General features: G+C 44.6%; 1 protein-coding gene across 1 annotated transcript; it reads left to right on the top strand.

Moving 5' to 3' along the window:
• The first annotated feature begins 41 nt into the window (after nt 1-41).
• Nucleotides 42-9,702, top strand: LOC142204284 (olfactory receptor 11H4-like). Its single transcript, XM_075275594.1, has 4 exons — nt 42-366; nt 520-587; nt 7,890-7,988; nt 8,785-9,702. The coding sequence occupies exons 1-4, from the start codon at nt 42-44 to the stop codon at nt 9,700-9,702; spliced, it is 1,410 nt and encodes a 469-aa protein (XP_075131695.1).
• Nucleotides 9,703-14,070: the final 4,368 nt, after the last annotated feature.

A 14,070-nucleotide genomic window follows, 5' to 3' on the forward strand; every position in this document is an offset into this window, starting at 1 on the left:
GCTGAAGGTTCCCTAGCCCTGACCTAGACCATTGTCTAAATATGCCTCTTAAACTGGAAGGCTTCGGAGGACAGTTCACTCCTTTTGAGAGAGCTTACTCTGCCACTAGCCCACTTTGTAGGGGAACTCCTCATGTACTAGAGAAGTATGTTGTCCTCTCTAAATACTCCAAGACAAGTTTCATATTCTCATGGGAATCTGAACTGGGCATTGCCCTCTCAAACAAAGATACAGAAACTGTTCTCTTCTTGGCACATGGACATTCTCAGTGTGTACCTATCCAAGAGAATCACTACAAACTATTAGCCAGGTGGTATCGTCCACCCTTCTGGCTTTTTCATCATGCTTTCTCATCTTCAAACCATTGTTGGTGCTGCCCATCCTATGAGGGAACGCTCTCACACATCTGGTGACTCTGCTCCATACTACAACCCTTCTGGATGGAGGTCCAGTACAACAGACAACTAAACAATCCTCATAACACTAGAAATGGTTTCTCTGATGTTATTTACATCCTAGTAGAAACGAAAATTGAACTTAGTGACTCATTTACTTGCGGCTGTGAAATTCCCACTAAACAACTATGGGTATCTAAAGCTAAACACATCACCTGCTTGGAAAAGTTTCCATCTACAAAACAGGAAACATCACAAATAGAAATGAGTGAACGCCATTCGATCAAATAGGTATCGTTCACAATTAAATGCCAGGCCGCATACACAGTAAAAATTTGTATCTCCTCCCACCTTCCCTGGCACGTTTTTTGCACCAATAACTGTGCAGGGGAGGTGGGACGGGAACTACGACAACGGAGGCAGTGAAAAAAAATTGAAAAAACCCATTGGCTGCTGAAAACATGTGACCTCCCATTCATAAGAATGGCTGCCGCCCTATTCGTGTCATTTCAGTTTTGGAGTGATAGGGAGAGTGTGGTAAAAAGATAAAATGGGAGAGACACCGAGCGCCAATATAGTGTAGTAATTATAAACACTCTTGGTGATGATATGTAGTTAGTCTCTTACCTATTGGTGTTGTGAAATAGTCACAACTCCATATGAGCATATAAAAGGTGTTAAAGCAGCAGCTCTTTCCCTTACACTGTGAAACAGCGTGATACAGTGATAGGATTAGGATTACTCCCTACCCCTCCACTCTTGTTGGGCTTGCCTGAGGAATCACCTATCAGGGAGAGTGTGGTGTCAGACTGTCAGTGCGATACAGGGCTTTGGTTAGGCAGGAATTGTCAATAATAACAGCTCAGAGCTCAATAATAGCTAGCTAGCAAATCATGCAGTGTAGCAGCAGGGGACGTGGGCGAGAACATGGGTGTGCATACCCAGCTGGATATCCACCCCACAGTCCAGCTACTGGAGAGGGGCTGCCAGCATTGCCTCTCATCAGTAGCAGCAGGGGGAGAGGATGTGGACGTGCATACCCAGCTGGCTGTCTAGTTCACAGTCCAGCTACTGTGGAGGGGCTGCCACGAATGTCCTTCGTCATCATGAGCAGGGGACGTGGGCGAGGATGTGGATACCCAGCTGTATATCCACCCCACAGTCCAGGTACAGGAGAGGGGCTGCCAGCAGCAGAAGGGGACATGGGTGAGGACGTGGATAACCAGCTTGGTATCCACCCCAGAGCCCAGGTACTGGAGATTCAGTCAGCAAACAATTTACTCTTCCTCATCCTCCTCCTTCTCTTCCTCCTACAACCCCAGCCCCTAATTCTGCATGTGAATTATATATATTTCCATTATCTCCCCCCCCAGGGGGTTGCAACTCAATTTTTTAGGGCTCCAGCCCAACGGCCTGCAAAATAATTTTTTAGGGGTCACCCCAAGGGCCAAAAAATAAAACACTGCTGCTGCAAGGCTCTAGTCACCCCAAGGGCATAAAAAACTGCTTTTTAAAGGCTGTACTCATGCCAAGGGCCAAAAACACTGTAATTTAAAGGCTCCACTCACTCCAAGGGCTAAAAACACTGTATTTTAAAGACTACTCACCCCAAGGGCATAAAAAACTGCTTTCTAAAGGCTCTACTTGTGCCAAGGGCCAAAAGCACTGTAGTTTAAAGACTCCACTCACTCCAAGGGCCAAAAACACTGCTGGTGCAAGGCTCTACTCACTCCAAGGGCCATAAGCACTGTTTTCTAAAGGCTCTACTCATGCTAAGGGCCAAAAGCACTGTAGTTTAAAGGCTCTACTTACTCCAAGGGCCAAAAAACACTGTAGTTTAAAGGCTCCACTCACTCCAAGGGCCATAAACACTGTTTTCTAAAGGCTCTACTCACTCCAAGGGCCAAAAACACTGCTTTCTAAAGGCTCTACTCATGCCAAGGGCCAAAAGCACTGTAGTTTAAAGGCTCCACTCACTCCAAGGGCCAAAAACACTGTATTTTAAAGGCTCCACTCACTCCAAGGGCCAAAAACACTGTAGTTTAAAGGCTCCACTCACTCCAAGGGCCAAAAACACTGTATTTTAAAGGCTCTACTTACTCCAAGGGCCAAAAACACTGCTTTCTAAAGGCTCTACTCATGCCAAGGGCCAAAAACACTGTAGTTTAAAAGCTCCACTCACTCCAAGGGCCAAAAACACTATTTTAAAGGCTGTACTCACGCCAATGGCCAAAAACACTGCTTTTTAAAGGCTCAACTCACCCAAAGGGCCAACAAATCTCTACAGGTACAAGGCTGAACTAAGTTACAGGGCCTAAAACTCTGCAGGTAGAAGGCTGAAGTCACCTGAAGGGCCTCAATCTCTGCTGGTAGCTCAGCTTAAGGGCCTGGAACTTAATTTGGAAGGGCTCATGTTAAGGGCCAGAAAAGTGAATTTTGGAAGGTCTCCCCACATCACACACATCCACAATGACAGGTCAGGGTGGGGACTGAAGGTTTTCCTATTGCCTATTCCATCTGTGGTTGTCATGGGCAACGTGATTTAAAGGGGTGCTTGTTAATGTTTGTTGAGCTTAAATTGGGGTTTGTGTCCCTCCATTTGGGGAGTAAAGAAGGTTTCCAGGTATTTTCCCACTTTGATAGAGGTTTTTTTGAGTGTGGAAAGTGTGTAGTTGTTAGGCTGTGATGTTGGGGTAAAACAGTGATTTGGGCATGTTAGATGCCCCCAGACATGCTTCCCCTGCTGTCACAGTTGCATTTTAGAGGTGTTGCATCATTTCCTGGCGTGTGATAGTGGACTTGGTGACCCTCCTGAGTCGCATGGTGGGATCCCCAGAAATGAAGCATTTTCTCCCATAGACTATAATGGGTTCGATATTCCCTCGAATAGTCGAATATTGAGATGCTATTCGGAACGAATAACGAACATCGAATATTTTACTGTTCGCTCATCTCTAAACATAAATTCTGGAAGAAGTGGTCACCTTGGCTCGATCACCCTCAGTGAACAAGTCGTCCCCTTTACTCCCTTCTCCCAACTCTCTTTCTCCCTTTCTTTCTTCTCCTCGGACCCCGTCCTCATTTTATCTCTACCCTACTAATTAGAGATGAGCGAACAGTGTTCTATCGAACACATGTTCGATCGGATATCAGGGTGTTCGCCATGTTCGAATCGAATCGAACACCACGTGGTAAAGTGCGCCAAAATTCGATTCCCCTCCCACCTTCCCTGGCGCCTTTTTTGCACCAATAACAGCGCAGGGGAGGTGGGACAGGAACTACGACACTGGGGGCATTGAAAAAAATTGGAAAAAGTCATTGGCTGCCGAAATCAGGTGACCTCCATTTTAGACGAATAGTGGATTTCAAATCCGGGTCATATGAGAATGTGAACTTTGTGACTATGAGACAGGGATAGCTGTACAGGCAGGGATAGCTAGGGATAACCTTTATTTAGGGGGGAATGTTATTAAAAATAACTTTTTGGGGCTCTATCGGGTGTGTAATTGTGATTTTTGTGAGATAAACTTTTTCCCATAGGGATGCATTGGCCAGCGCTGATTGGCCGAATTCCGTACTCTGGCCAATCAGTGCTGGCCAATGCATTCTATTAGCTTGATGAAGCAGAGTGTGCACAAGGGTTCAAGCGCACCCTCGGCTCTGATGTAGCAGAGCCGAGGCTGCACAAGGGTTCAAGCGCACCCTCGGCTCTGATGTAGGAGAGCCGAGGGTGCACTTGAACCCTTGTGCACCCTCAGCTCTGCTACATCAGAGCCGAGGGTGCGCTTGAACCCTTGTGCACACTCTGCTTCATCAAGCTAATAGAATGCATTGGCCAGCGCTGATTGGCCAATGTATTCTATTAGCCTGATGAAGTAGAGCTGAATGTGTGTGCTAAGCACACACATTCAGCTCTACTTCATCGGGCTAATAGAATGCATTGGCCAGCGCTGATTGGCCAGAGTACGGAACTCGACCAATCAGCGCTGGCTCTGCTGGAGGAGGCGGAGTCTAAGATCGCTCCACACCAGTCTCCATTCAGGTCCGACCTTAGACTCCGCCTCCTCCGGCAGAGCCAGCGCTGATTGGCCGAATTCCGTACTCTGGCCAATCAGCACTGGCTAATGCATTGTATTGGCTTGATGAAGCAGTGCTGAATGTGTGTGCTTAGCACACACATTCAGCTCTACTTCATCGGGCTAATAGAATGCATTGGCCAGCGCTGATTGGCCGAATTCCGTACTCTGGCCAATCAGCACTGGCTAATGCATTGTATTGGCTTGATGAAGCAGTGCTGAATGTGTGTGCTTAGCACACACATTCAGCTCTACTTCATCGGGCTAATAGAATGCATTGGCCAATCAGCGCTGGCCAATGCATTCTATTAGCGTGAACTGAGTTTGCACAGGGGTTCTAGTGCACCCTCGGCTCTGCTACATCAGATTGCTACATCTGATGTAGCAGTGCCGAGTGTGCATCAGATGTGTAGTTGAGCAAAACTGACTCAGCACTGCTAAGTCTGCATTCGCATAGGAATGCATTGGCCAGCCTTCGGCCAATCAGCGCTGGCTCTGCCGGAGGAGGCGGAGTCTAAGGTCGGACCTGAATGGAGACTGGTGTGGAGCGATCTTAGACTCCGCCTCCTCCAGCAGAGCCAGCGCTGATTGGCCGAATTCCGTACTCTGGCCAATCAGCACTGGCCAATGCATTTCTATGGGGAAAAGTTAGCTTGCGAAAATCGCAAACTGACAGGGATTTCCATGAAATAAAGTGACTTTTATGCCCCCAGACATGCTTCCGCTGCTGTCCCAGTGTCATTCCAGGGTGTTGGTATCATTTCCTGGGGTGTCATAGTGGACTTGGTGACCCTCCAGACACGAATTTGGGTTTCCCCCTTAACGAGTTTATGTTCCCCATAGACTATAATGGGGTTCGAAACCCATTCGAACACTCGAACAGTGAGCGGCTGTTCGAATCGAATTTCGAACCTCGAACATTTTAGTGTTCGCTCATCTCTACTACTAATGTAATCTCCATGTCTTCTCTTACCGTATCACTATAAAGTCCATCTATCCCCATTTGTTTTATACTGCTGGCCATATGGACTTTCTCACCTTGCAGACACAATGTCAGGTCCCTTTGTTCCATCTACTCAATATAGAATATTAATGTTGTACATTTTATGAAATTGTCTTATATGCACTGTTCCTGTATTTAAAATGGAATTTTAAAAAAGTGTCTGGAAACTTTTTTGAATCGTTGGCATCACTTCCTTTGTTGTCAGATCTAAGTTAGATAAAGATCATGTGTTTGGTGTAAATGAATATCCATTGGAATATTGGTTGTTGTTTTGGAACAGTCGTGTCTATGAGCTGTCCTTGAATGGTCTTTCCAGATGAACGATAGCAATCTAAAATTTATTATATACAGCCGGTGCAAGTATCTGGAAGAGTGGAAGTTCTGAAGTAGATGAAGGCCTCACTGCAACCCACATCCTCTCTACATCCACTACTAAAGGGCCCATTTGATGTCTAGAAAGATTTGGGGCACTCCTTGTCTCCTCTGCAATCCTCTTCATGAGATTTATACCGATCCTACTTGGTCAGTCAGCACCGGTATATAATTTCATATGGGACAAACCTGGTGCCATCAGGTGCTCCCCTCACCACCCAGCAAATCCTGGATCTTTTACCAGACTTCAAAACTGAATTTTCTACACTTGCATCACCTGACCCATTACTTGTCTCTTCTGGACAATATTTCAGACTCGTACTATTTTGACACCCTTTGAGAAGCCACTAATGTCTAAGACCAAAATGTTACACAAAACATCTTGCCTACTATCCATGTATATAGACGCCATGTTCTGTGAAAGCCTGCCTTCATTCATTCCTGGGAACAAGACCTTGGCATTTCCTCGAACTCGGACAATGTCCATCAGATACTCTCAAGGTTTTTCACATTGTATCTGATTACAAGAAAACCACTACAACATTTTGTCCAGATGGTATCGGACGTCGGATAGATTGTACCAATTGAAGATATCAGCTGATAACATCTATTGGAGATACAAATTACAAGTGGGCACCCTTCCTATCTCTTCATATCTGGTTATACTACTCCGTCATTTCTCCTTTTTGATCTTTGCAAACTCAAATTCTCAGATGTTTCTCTTACCCCAGAACTGATTCTCCTGGCCCTGCCGTCGACAGACCTAAACCCCTCCAACAACTTCCTACTGGCACATTTACTAGCGGCTGCCACATCCATTATTGCGCAATTTTGGCTCCAAACAACTTGCTCATTTTGAAGAATTCCTTAGCCGGAAATTTTGACATGAACTTTGTCGCAGCTTTGATGTTGCTATTTGACAACTGTGACCATCCGAACCTCTATTTCATGGACTCTGTTATTCTTGGGTCTGTATCTGTATACCCTGGTCATGTAAAAAATATCTTATCTGTATGCCGACTTTATAGGTCCCCTATAGGTGTTTATAGTGAAAAAACAACAAATAATAAACTTTGAACTGAAATAAAAAGAAGTTCTGACGTAGACAGAAGGCCGAGAGATCGAGATCAGTCTGTAGGGGACACGGAGGGCTCAGTGAAGGGTCTATGGCGAGCGTTACATTGTCATCTGTTACGTTCTGTACATTCTTTTTGTAGCAGTAAAACTTCACTTTTTACTGAATAAACTTTTGTAATCTCTGTCAGAAGTTTTCAACTTTATCAATTCGAAATACAGAACAACCTGATGTCATAGCAGAAACTTTCCAGTAAAGTTTTACTTTTTCCTGAAGAAACTTCTTGTGATCTCCGGACAATTCTCAGAAGTTTTCCTTCTCTGTAAGTTGTAACACAGGAGAGCTGAGGTCATGGCAAGAACATCCCATGGTCTTATTTCCCACAATCCTCTGCCGTCACTGTGTGCTTCTATATATACAGGGAGTAAGAGAGATCCAGAGACATAGACTGGCTGGAGATGGAGAGATCTGATGTAAGTTTATTATTATTATTATTATTATTATTATTATTATTATTATTACTATTCTGTGGATATGGCGCTGTCCTAGTCAGTAACATTGTACAACATCATATCTCATCTCATAAATCCATTCATGTACAATGATTATTATTAGACACATCCATGTTGAGACTGAGGAGAAGTAACACAACTCTCTGCTGGTTCCGGCACATTCTCCCAATAGAGAAGAAGCGGGAAGTGTTAGATTTACTATGTTACAGGATAGGAGAGCAGGAGAGAAGGAAGGGAGACGTCTTGTAGAATGAACAGACCTAGACTGGATGTGGATTGGATCTAGAAGGAGCCGCCAGGTCTCAGACTGTAGTGAAGGGAGCTCTAGTATGTAGAATAACATTAGCAGCAGCCGGATAGATCCTGGTGCCACATAGATCTTCTGTCCTCTCCTTCTCCTTCCTAAACTCTTCACTCACTATGAGATTTCTGCTATGTCCATTTTGGTCCTCTAAGACTATCAATTCACAAAGAAATCAAAATGTGGTTGCCTATCGAAGTCTATGGAAGGTTGAAGGAAGCAAAGACACACATAACACACTGCTGCAGCTAACGGTGAGTGTTCTGTTATATATAGTTCTCTCTATAGTCTCCTCTAGCTTCTAAACATTTGAGCAGAGATGGAAAACCAACACGTTTATAAAGCCAAGAAAATGGATATTCATCTAGGACAAAATGTCTCAGATGTTTTTTTATTTGACCTGATCTACAAACTTAGTTTATAAAGATGAGCAAACAGTAAAATGTTCGAGATTCAATATTTGTCTCAAATATCGAACCCTATTATAGTCTATGGGGGGAAAATGCTCGTTTCAGGGGTAGGCAACATTCAATTAAATTACACTTACCAAGTCCACGAGTGAGGGTCGGGCTGGATCCTTCGAGAAGTTTTCTCCGTGCAGCGTCCCCGCGGCGTCTTCCGGCTCTGAATTCACTCTGCCAGGCATCGGGCACTACAAGCGGACATGCGCAGTCGGCTCCGCCCAGGCCCGATGCCTGGCAGAGTGAATTCAGAGCCGGAAGATGCCGCGGGGAAGCTGCACGGAGAAGACTTCTAAAGGTAGGAGAAGAACCAGCATTGATTGGCCAACTGTATAGCATTCTGCCAATCAACGCTGGTTCTGCATTGAACTTTTCCATTCGAATAGCGAGTGGTACTTGATCGAGTACGAGTATTTCGAATACCGTAGTATTCGATCGAACACCTACTCGCTGATCTCTATTAGTTTATTCTCATACAATTAGTACAGTTTGACCATTCTTATTTGTGTGAAAGAGGAGACGCTCCACATCATCATCATCATCGTAGTATATCATGGCACTCACATTTGCTTTTTTATTCTACTTGCAGACCAATCTGACTGTTACCACAGGATTTTTCCTCTTAGGATTTCAAGGCAGTCAACTATTAAGAAATCTTCTCTTCCTTCTGTTCCTTATTGTTTATTATCTAACACTATGTGGGAACCTCCTGATCATCACCCTGGTGTCCACCAGTAAGATCCTCCACACCCCAATGTACTTCTTCATCTCACAACTCTCCATCAGTGACATCATACTGACCACAAATATTGTCCCCAACTTCCTCCACGTCTTAGTGTATAATGGGGCGGCCATTACTTTTGCTGGATGTTTTATACAGTTTTACTTTTTTGGTGCGTTAGAAGCTTCTGAATGTCTTCTCCTCTCAGTAATGTCTTATGATAGATATGTGGCCATCTGTAATCCTCTCCGTTACGCTTCCATCATGACAAATCATATTTGTGTTAAATTGGCCTCTATGTGCTGGTTCTTGGGTTTTTTCTTTTCATTTATTATCGCTTTTACACCATCAAAGTTATATTTTTGTGGACCAAATATCATTGACCATTTGTTCTGTGACCTTGTCTCCTTACTAGAACTTTCTTGTTCTGACACCTTTATTGTTCGCTTAGAGATGGATATCATGGGGGCTCCAACCATATTAATCCCAACCATATTCATTGTAGTGTCTTACACTTATATTGTTTTTGCTGTGTTAAGGATCCCATCCAGTACTGGTAGACAGAAAGTCTTCTCCACCTGTGGCTCCCACCTCATTGTGGTCTCCATATTCTACTGGACTATATTCAGTGTTTATATTCTCCCAATAGGAGGGAAATCTTTGCTCATCAGTAAGATCCTCTCCCTGCTATATACTGTGTTTACCCCACTGATGAACCCCATTATATACAGTCTGAGGAATCAAGATATTAAGAAATCCGTACAGGAAATAATTCATAGACACTGATTGGCATTAGTATTTAAATACTCTACATATAGTTACATAGCAGATAAGGTTGGATGAAGACATCAGTCCATCAAGTCCAACCTATAACCCTACAATCTCTACAGTGTTAACCGAGCGGAAGGCAAAAAACCCCATGAGGCTCCGGCCAATTGCCCCAATTCAGGGAAAAAAATTCCTTCCCAACTCCAATCTGGCAGTCAGTATAAAAACCCTGTCTCAATGAGTCCTTAAAATCTAGACTCCATAATCTGTTGTATTGCTGTCTTTAATAAAGGCATCCAGGCTCTCTTTGAACTTGTTCAATGAATCTCCTTCTACGTTTCTGGTGAAACTTTCTCTCCTCCAGACGTAGAGGATGTCTCCTTGTCACTGTCACTGGTCTAAGTGTAGAGGATGTCCCCTTGTCACTGTTGCTGGTTTAGGTGTAGAGGACGTCCCCTTGTCACTGTCACTGGTCTAGGTGTAGAGGTCGTCCCTTTGTCACTATCACTGGTCTAGGTGTAGAGGATGTCCCCTTGTGACTGTTGCTGGTCTAGGTGTAGAGGATGTCCCCTTGTCACTGTTGCTGGTCTAGATGTAGAGGATGTCCCCTTCTCACTGTCACTGGTCTAGGTGTAGAGGATGTCTCCTTGTCACTGTCACCGGTCTAGATGTAGAGGACGTCTCCTTGTCACTGTCACCGGTCTAGATGTAGAGGACGTCTCCTTGTCACTGTCACCGGTCTAGATGTAGAGGGTGTCCACTTGTCACTGTCACTGGTCTTGGTGTAGAGGACGTCTCCTTGTCATTGTCACTGGTCTAGGTGTAGAGGACGTCTCCTTCTCACTGTCACTAGTCTAGGTGTAGAGGATGTCTCCTTGTCACTGTCACCGGTCTAGGTATAGAGGACGTCTCCTTGACACTGTTAGTGGTCTAGGTGTAGAGGATGTCCTGTTGTTACTGTCACCAGTCTAGGTGTAGAGAATGACTCCTTGTCATTGTCACTGGCCTAGGAGTAAAAATATCCTTAGAAAGTTCTTTGTATTGTCCCTTCATGTATTTGTACATTGTTGTTAGATCTCCCCGTAGACGTCTCTTCTCTAAACTGAATAACTCCAAGTTTGTTAACCTCTCGTTGTACTCCAATCCACCCATTCCCCTAATTATTTTGGTTTCCCGTATTTGCACTTTTTCCAGTTCACTTATGTCTTTCTTGTATTTCTTATATATGTATATTTTTTTAGGAATTTTTTGAGACTACCATTATGTACCTAACATATACCCATGCTGACCATATGACAATACTTGTCTATAGCCATATATATTTTTGACAGATATTCTGGATAATTTTAGTCCTGCACCTCTTAATATATTATACAATTGAATAGGCAATTCCTACCTATTATATGTATAAGTCAAGTGACATCCCGGGACTGTGTGGTGTGAAGATGATGGAGCAGAGATGGCCTAAGATGTTGACTATCCTCTTTTTCAAGTGGTCATGGTGGCTTTTATGGTCCAAAGGCCGTGAGGTGCTGCAGTATTAAGTGGGCCAGATGGTAGAAGATTGAGGTACCCGCTCTACATTGGAAAAACAAACCTTTGTCAGCTGCACATCACAATGATCCCAGACGAGGCATCTACATCCTGACACAGGAGGCATAATACAGTGACCTCATCATGCTGGCCTGTGCTGGAACGCAGATGTCTTAGGTCAAAGTATCTTGTGGCCTACAGGTTACAGAATGGTAGAGCCAGAATCTTATGGCTTCCTCCTCTACCGTGTATTACAACCTTATTTGTGTCCCACAGATGCTGATTCAGTAGAACGTGCTGCCTGTTTTATGACAGCCCTGGGATGGGCCTCACAAAGTTAGAAGGTCTATTTCCACTGACCCCTCATGTCTCCAGTCCCCTGTCTGTGTCCACTGTACTGGATATGGGGTGACCCTCTCCTGGATACTATTTTGCTTTAAACCACTATTTTAGAAGTTCAGGACTTGTTTAGGACATTGACACTGGTTTCCTCACTGCTTTGTACTACACAATGGGGCATGAAGAGCGTTCCTGTATGTAGTACAAGGTTTAGTCCTGGTCCTTGACTGATGACCAAAAGTAACCCATTCCGGCTCCTGTCTCCCTGTGCTAAGGATCCTGTAAGTACAGTAGCAGTCATTCCTTTAGGTTTCTTAAATCTAGTGGTATGGTCCAGTGGCTACTGCTAGCCTTCTCCATCCATGACATATGAGCTCGCCAAGAGAAACTGTGGCTATTGATATTCTGTATACTTGCTTATTATATGCCAGTCATTGTTTTTTCTTTTATTGACTTTTTTGCTGTATTTGATAACACATCTTTAATAAATTCCATAAATCAAGAGCAATAAATAATTACAGCTGGTGACATAACATGGATAGTGACTACAATAGACTGATCCACTACAAAGAGGTGCAATAGCATGTATATACTTTATCATATCACATGTATCAAATGAAATTCAAAATGGAACCTTGAATGTATTTACAGAGTAATCAACAATTCCAGTTCCCAAAGGGGTTGTCAGGTGTCCCTTCCTGCTGCTCTCGGGGGTGTTGTCCTCTCCTCATGTGACTGCTGAGGCCAAACCACCTAAGGATAGGAACCGGGACATCACTCACATACTTTACCTGCAATGTCCCGTGTCCTGTCTATTACAGGATTGGCCTCAATGGTCACATGGGGCAGAAGCAGCAGGACCGGGCCGCAGTGGTAGCGCTCTGGACAGGGGAGAATGTTTTATTTTATTCACCTTCTCTGGCCTCTGCAAAATACTAGTCATCCTGAATTACTCGGACTTGTGGGAGCTGCTGAGACTGAGGACAAGATATTTATAAAGATACAGCTGATGTTTATGATGATACTAACACTAGGGGGCAGTCACTTGGGTCCTTTGAACCCAACAACATCAGCCCTATAAGGATACAGGGGAGTCTGTTACTTAACTTTCTAATTTTTCACTGTACTGGATACATAGGAGTATGGTTGGCTAGCCTCGGACTGACAGCCACATATCAATACTTAATATGATTAGTAATTTTTTGCTTAACTTACTTATTTTGATAGTAATGCCTATTAAACATCAATACATATCAGTTAGGGGAGTCATTGACTGACCTTCAGGATCTTATGGCAGACCCTGAGCACTCCAAATCTTACCATGGGGGAAGATAGAGCGAAAAAAGAACTCCCTTCAACCACCCAGATCCTGTAATGGATATTGATAAAGACTAGAGATGAGCGAACAGTAAAATATTCGATATTCGATATTCATTTCAAATAGCCGCTCAATATTCGACTATTCGATCGAATATCGAACCCCATTATAGCCTATGGGGAAAAATGCTTCATTTCAGGGGAAACCACCATTAGACTCAGGAGGGTCACCAAGTCCACTATGACACCTCAGGAAATGATACCAACACCATGGAATGCAACTGGGACAGCAGGGGAAGCATGTCTGGGGGCATCTTACAAGGCCAAGTCACTGTATTATGTCAGGATCCCTGCGATATGCGCGAGCTGACTTTTTCCCATAGGAATGCATTGACCAGCGTTGATTGGACGAATGCCATAACAGAGTACAGCATTCGGCAAATCAACGCTGGTTCTGCCAGAGGCTCGCCTGTGAGGAGGCAGAGTCTAAGATCGGACCAGAATGGAGACTGCTGTGGATTGATCTTAGAACGCTATAGCATTCGGCCAATCAATGCTGGTCAATGCATTCCTATGCCGAGATGTAGAAGTGCTGGCACTGCTACACTGGAGATATAGCAGAGCTGAATGTTCGCTGAATCCTACTGCACACTCAGCTCTGCTGTATCGGACTGCTACATCGGACACTGCTACATCGGCCAGCACTGATACATCGGGCCATGCACTCAGCTCAGCTACTCCGGAGATGCAGCCAAGCAGAGCGCATGCCCAGCACTGCTACATAAGAGAAGAAGCAGAGTAGTCAAGCTGAGTGCACGGCCCAATGTAGCAGTGCTGGCCGATGTAGCAGTGTCTGATGTAGCAGTCCGTTGCAGCAGAGCTGAGTGTGCAGCAGGGTTCAGCGCACATTCAGCTGTGCTAAATCCCCGGTGTAGCAGTGCCAGCACTGCTACATCTCGGCATAGGAATGCATTGACCAGTGTTGATTGGCCGGAGGCTATAGCATGCTACATCGGACACTGCTACATCGGCCAGCACTGCTACATCGGGCCGTGCGCTCAACTTGGCTACTCCGGAGTATCTGAGCTCAGCCAACGGCCAGCTCTGCTTCATCTCTGATGTAGCAGTGCTGGGTGTGCACTCTGCTCAGCTGCATCTCCGGAGTAGCCCAGCTGAGCGCACGGCCCGATGTAGCAC

This window comes from Leptodactylus fuscus, chromosome 5, assembly GCF_031893055.1.
Source record: "Leptodactylus fuscus isolate aLepFus1 chromosome 5, aLepFus1.hap2, whole genome shotgun sequence".
Lineage (NCBI taxonomy): Eukaryota > Metazoa > Chordata > Amphibia > Anura > Leptodactylidae > Leptodactylus > Leptodactylus fuscus.

Bases quoted from the DNA above. Each gene is read 5' to 3' on its own strand.
- LOC142204284 (XM_075275594.1), top strand. From the start codon at position 42: ATGCCTCTTAAACTGGAAGGCTTCGGAGGACAGTTCACTCCTTTTGAG. The intron at 367-519 runs GTTGGTGCTGCC...TTTACATCCTAG, and splicing joins TTTCTCATCTTCAAACCATT to TAGAAACGAAAATTGAACTT. The intron at 7,989-8,784 runs GTGAGTGTTCTG...TTCTACTTGCAG, and splicing joins ACACACTGCTGCAGCTAACG to ACCAATCTGACTGTTACCAC.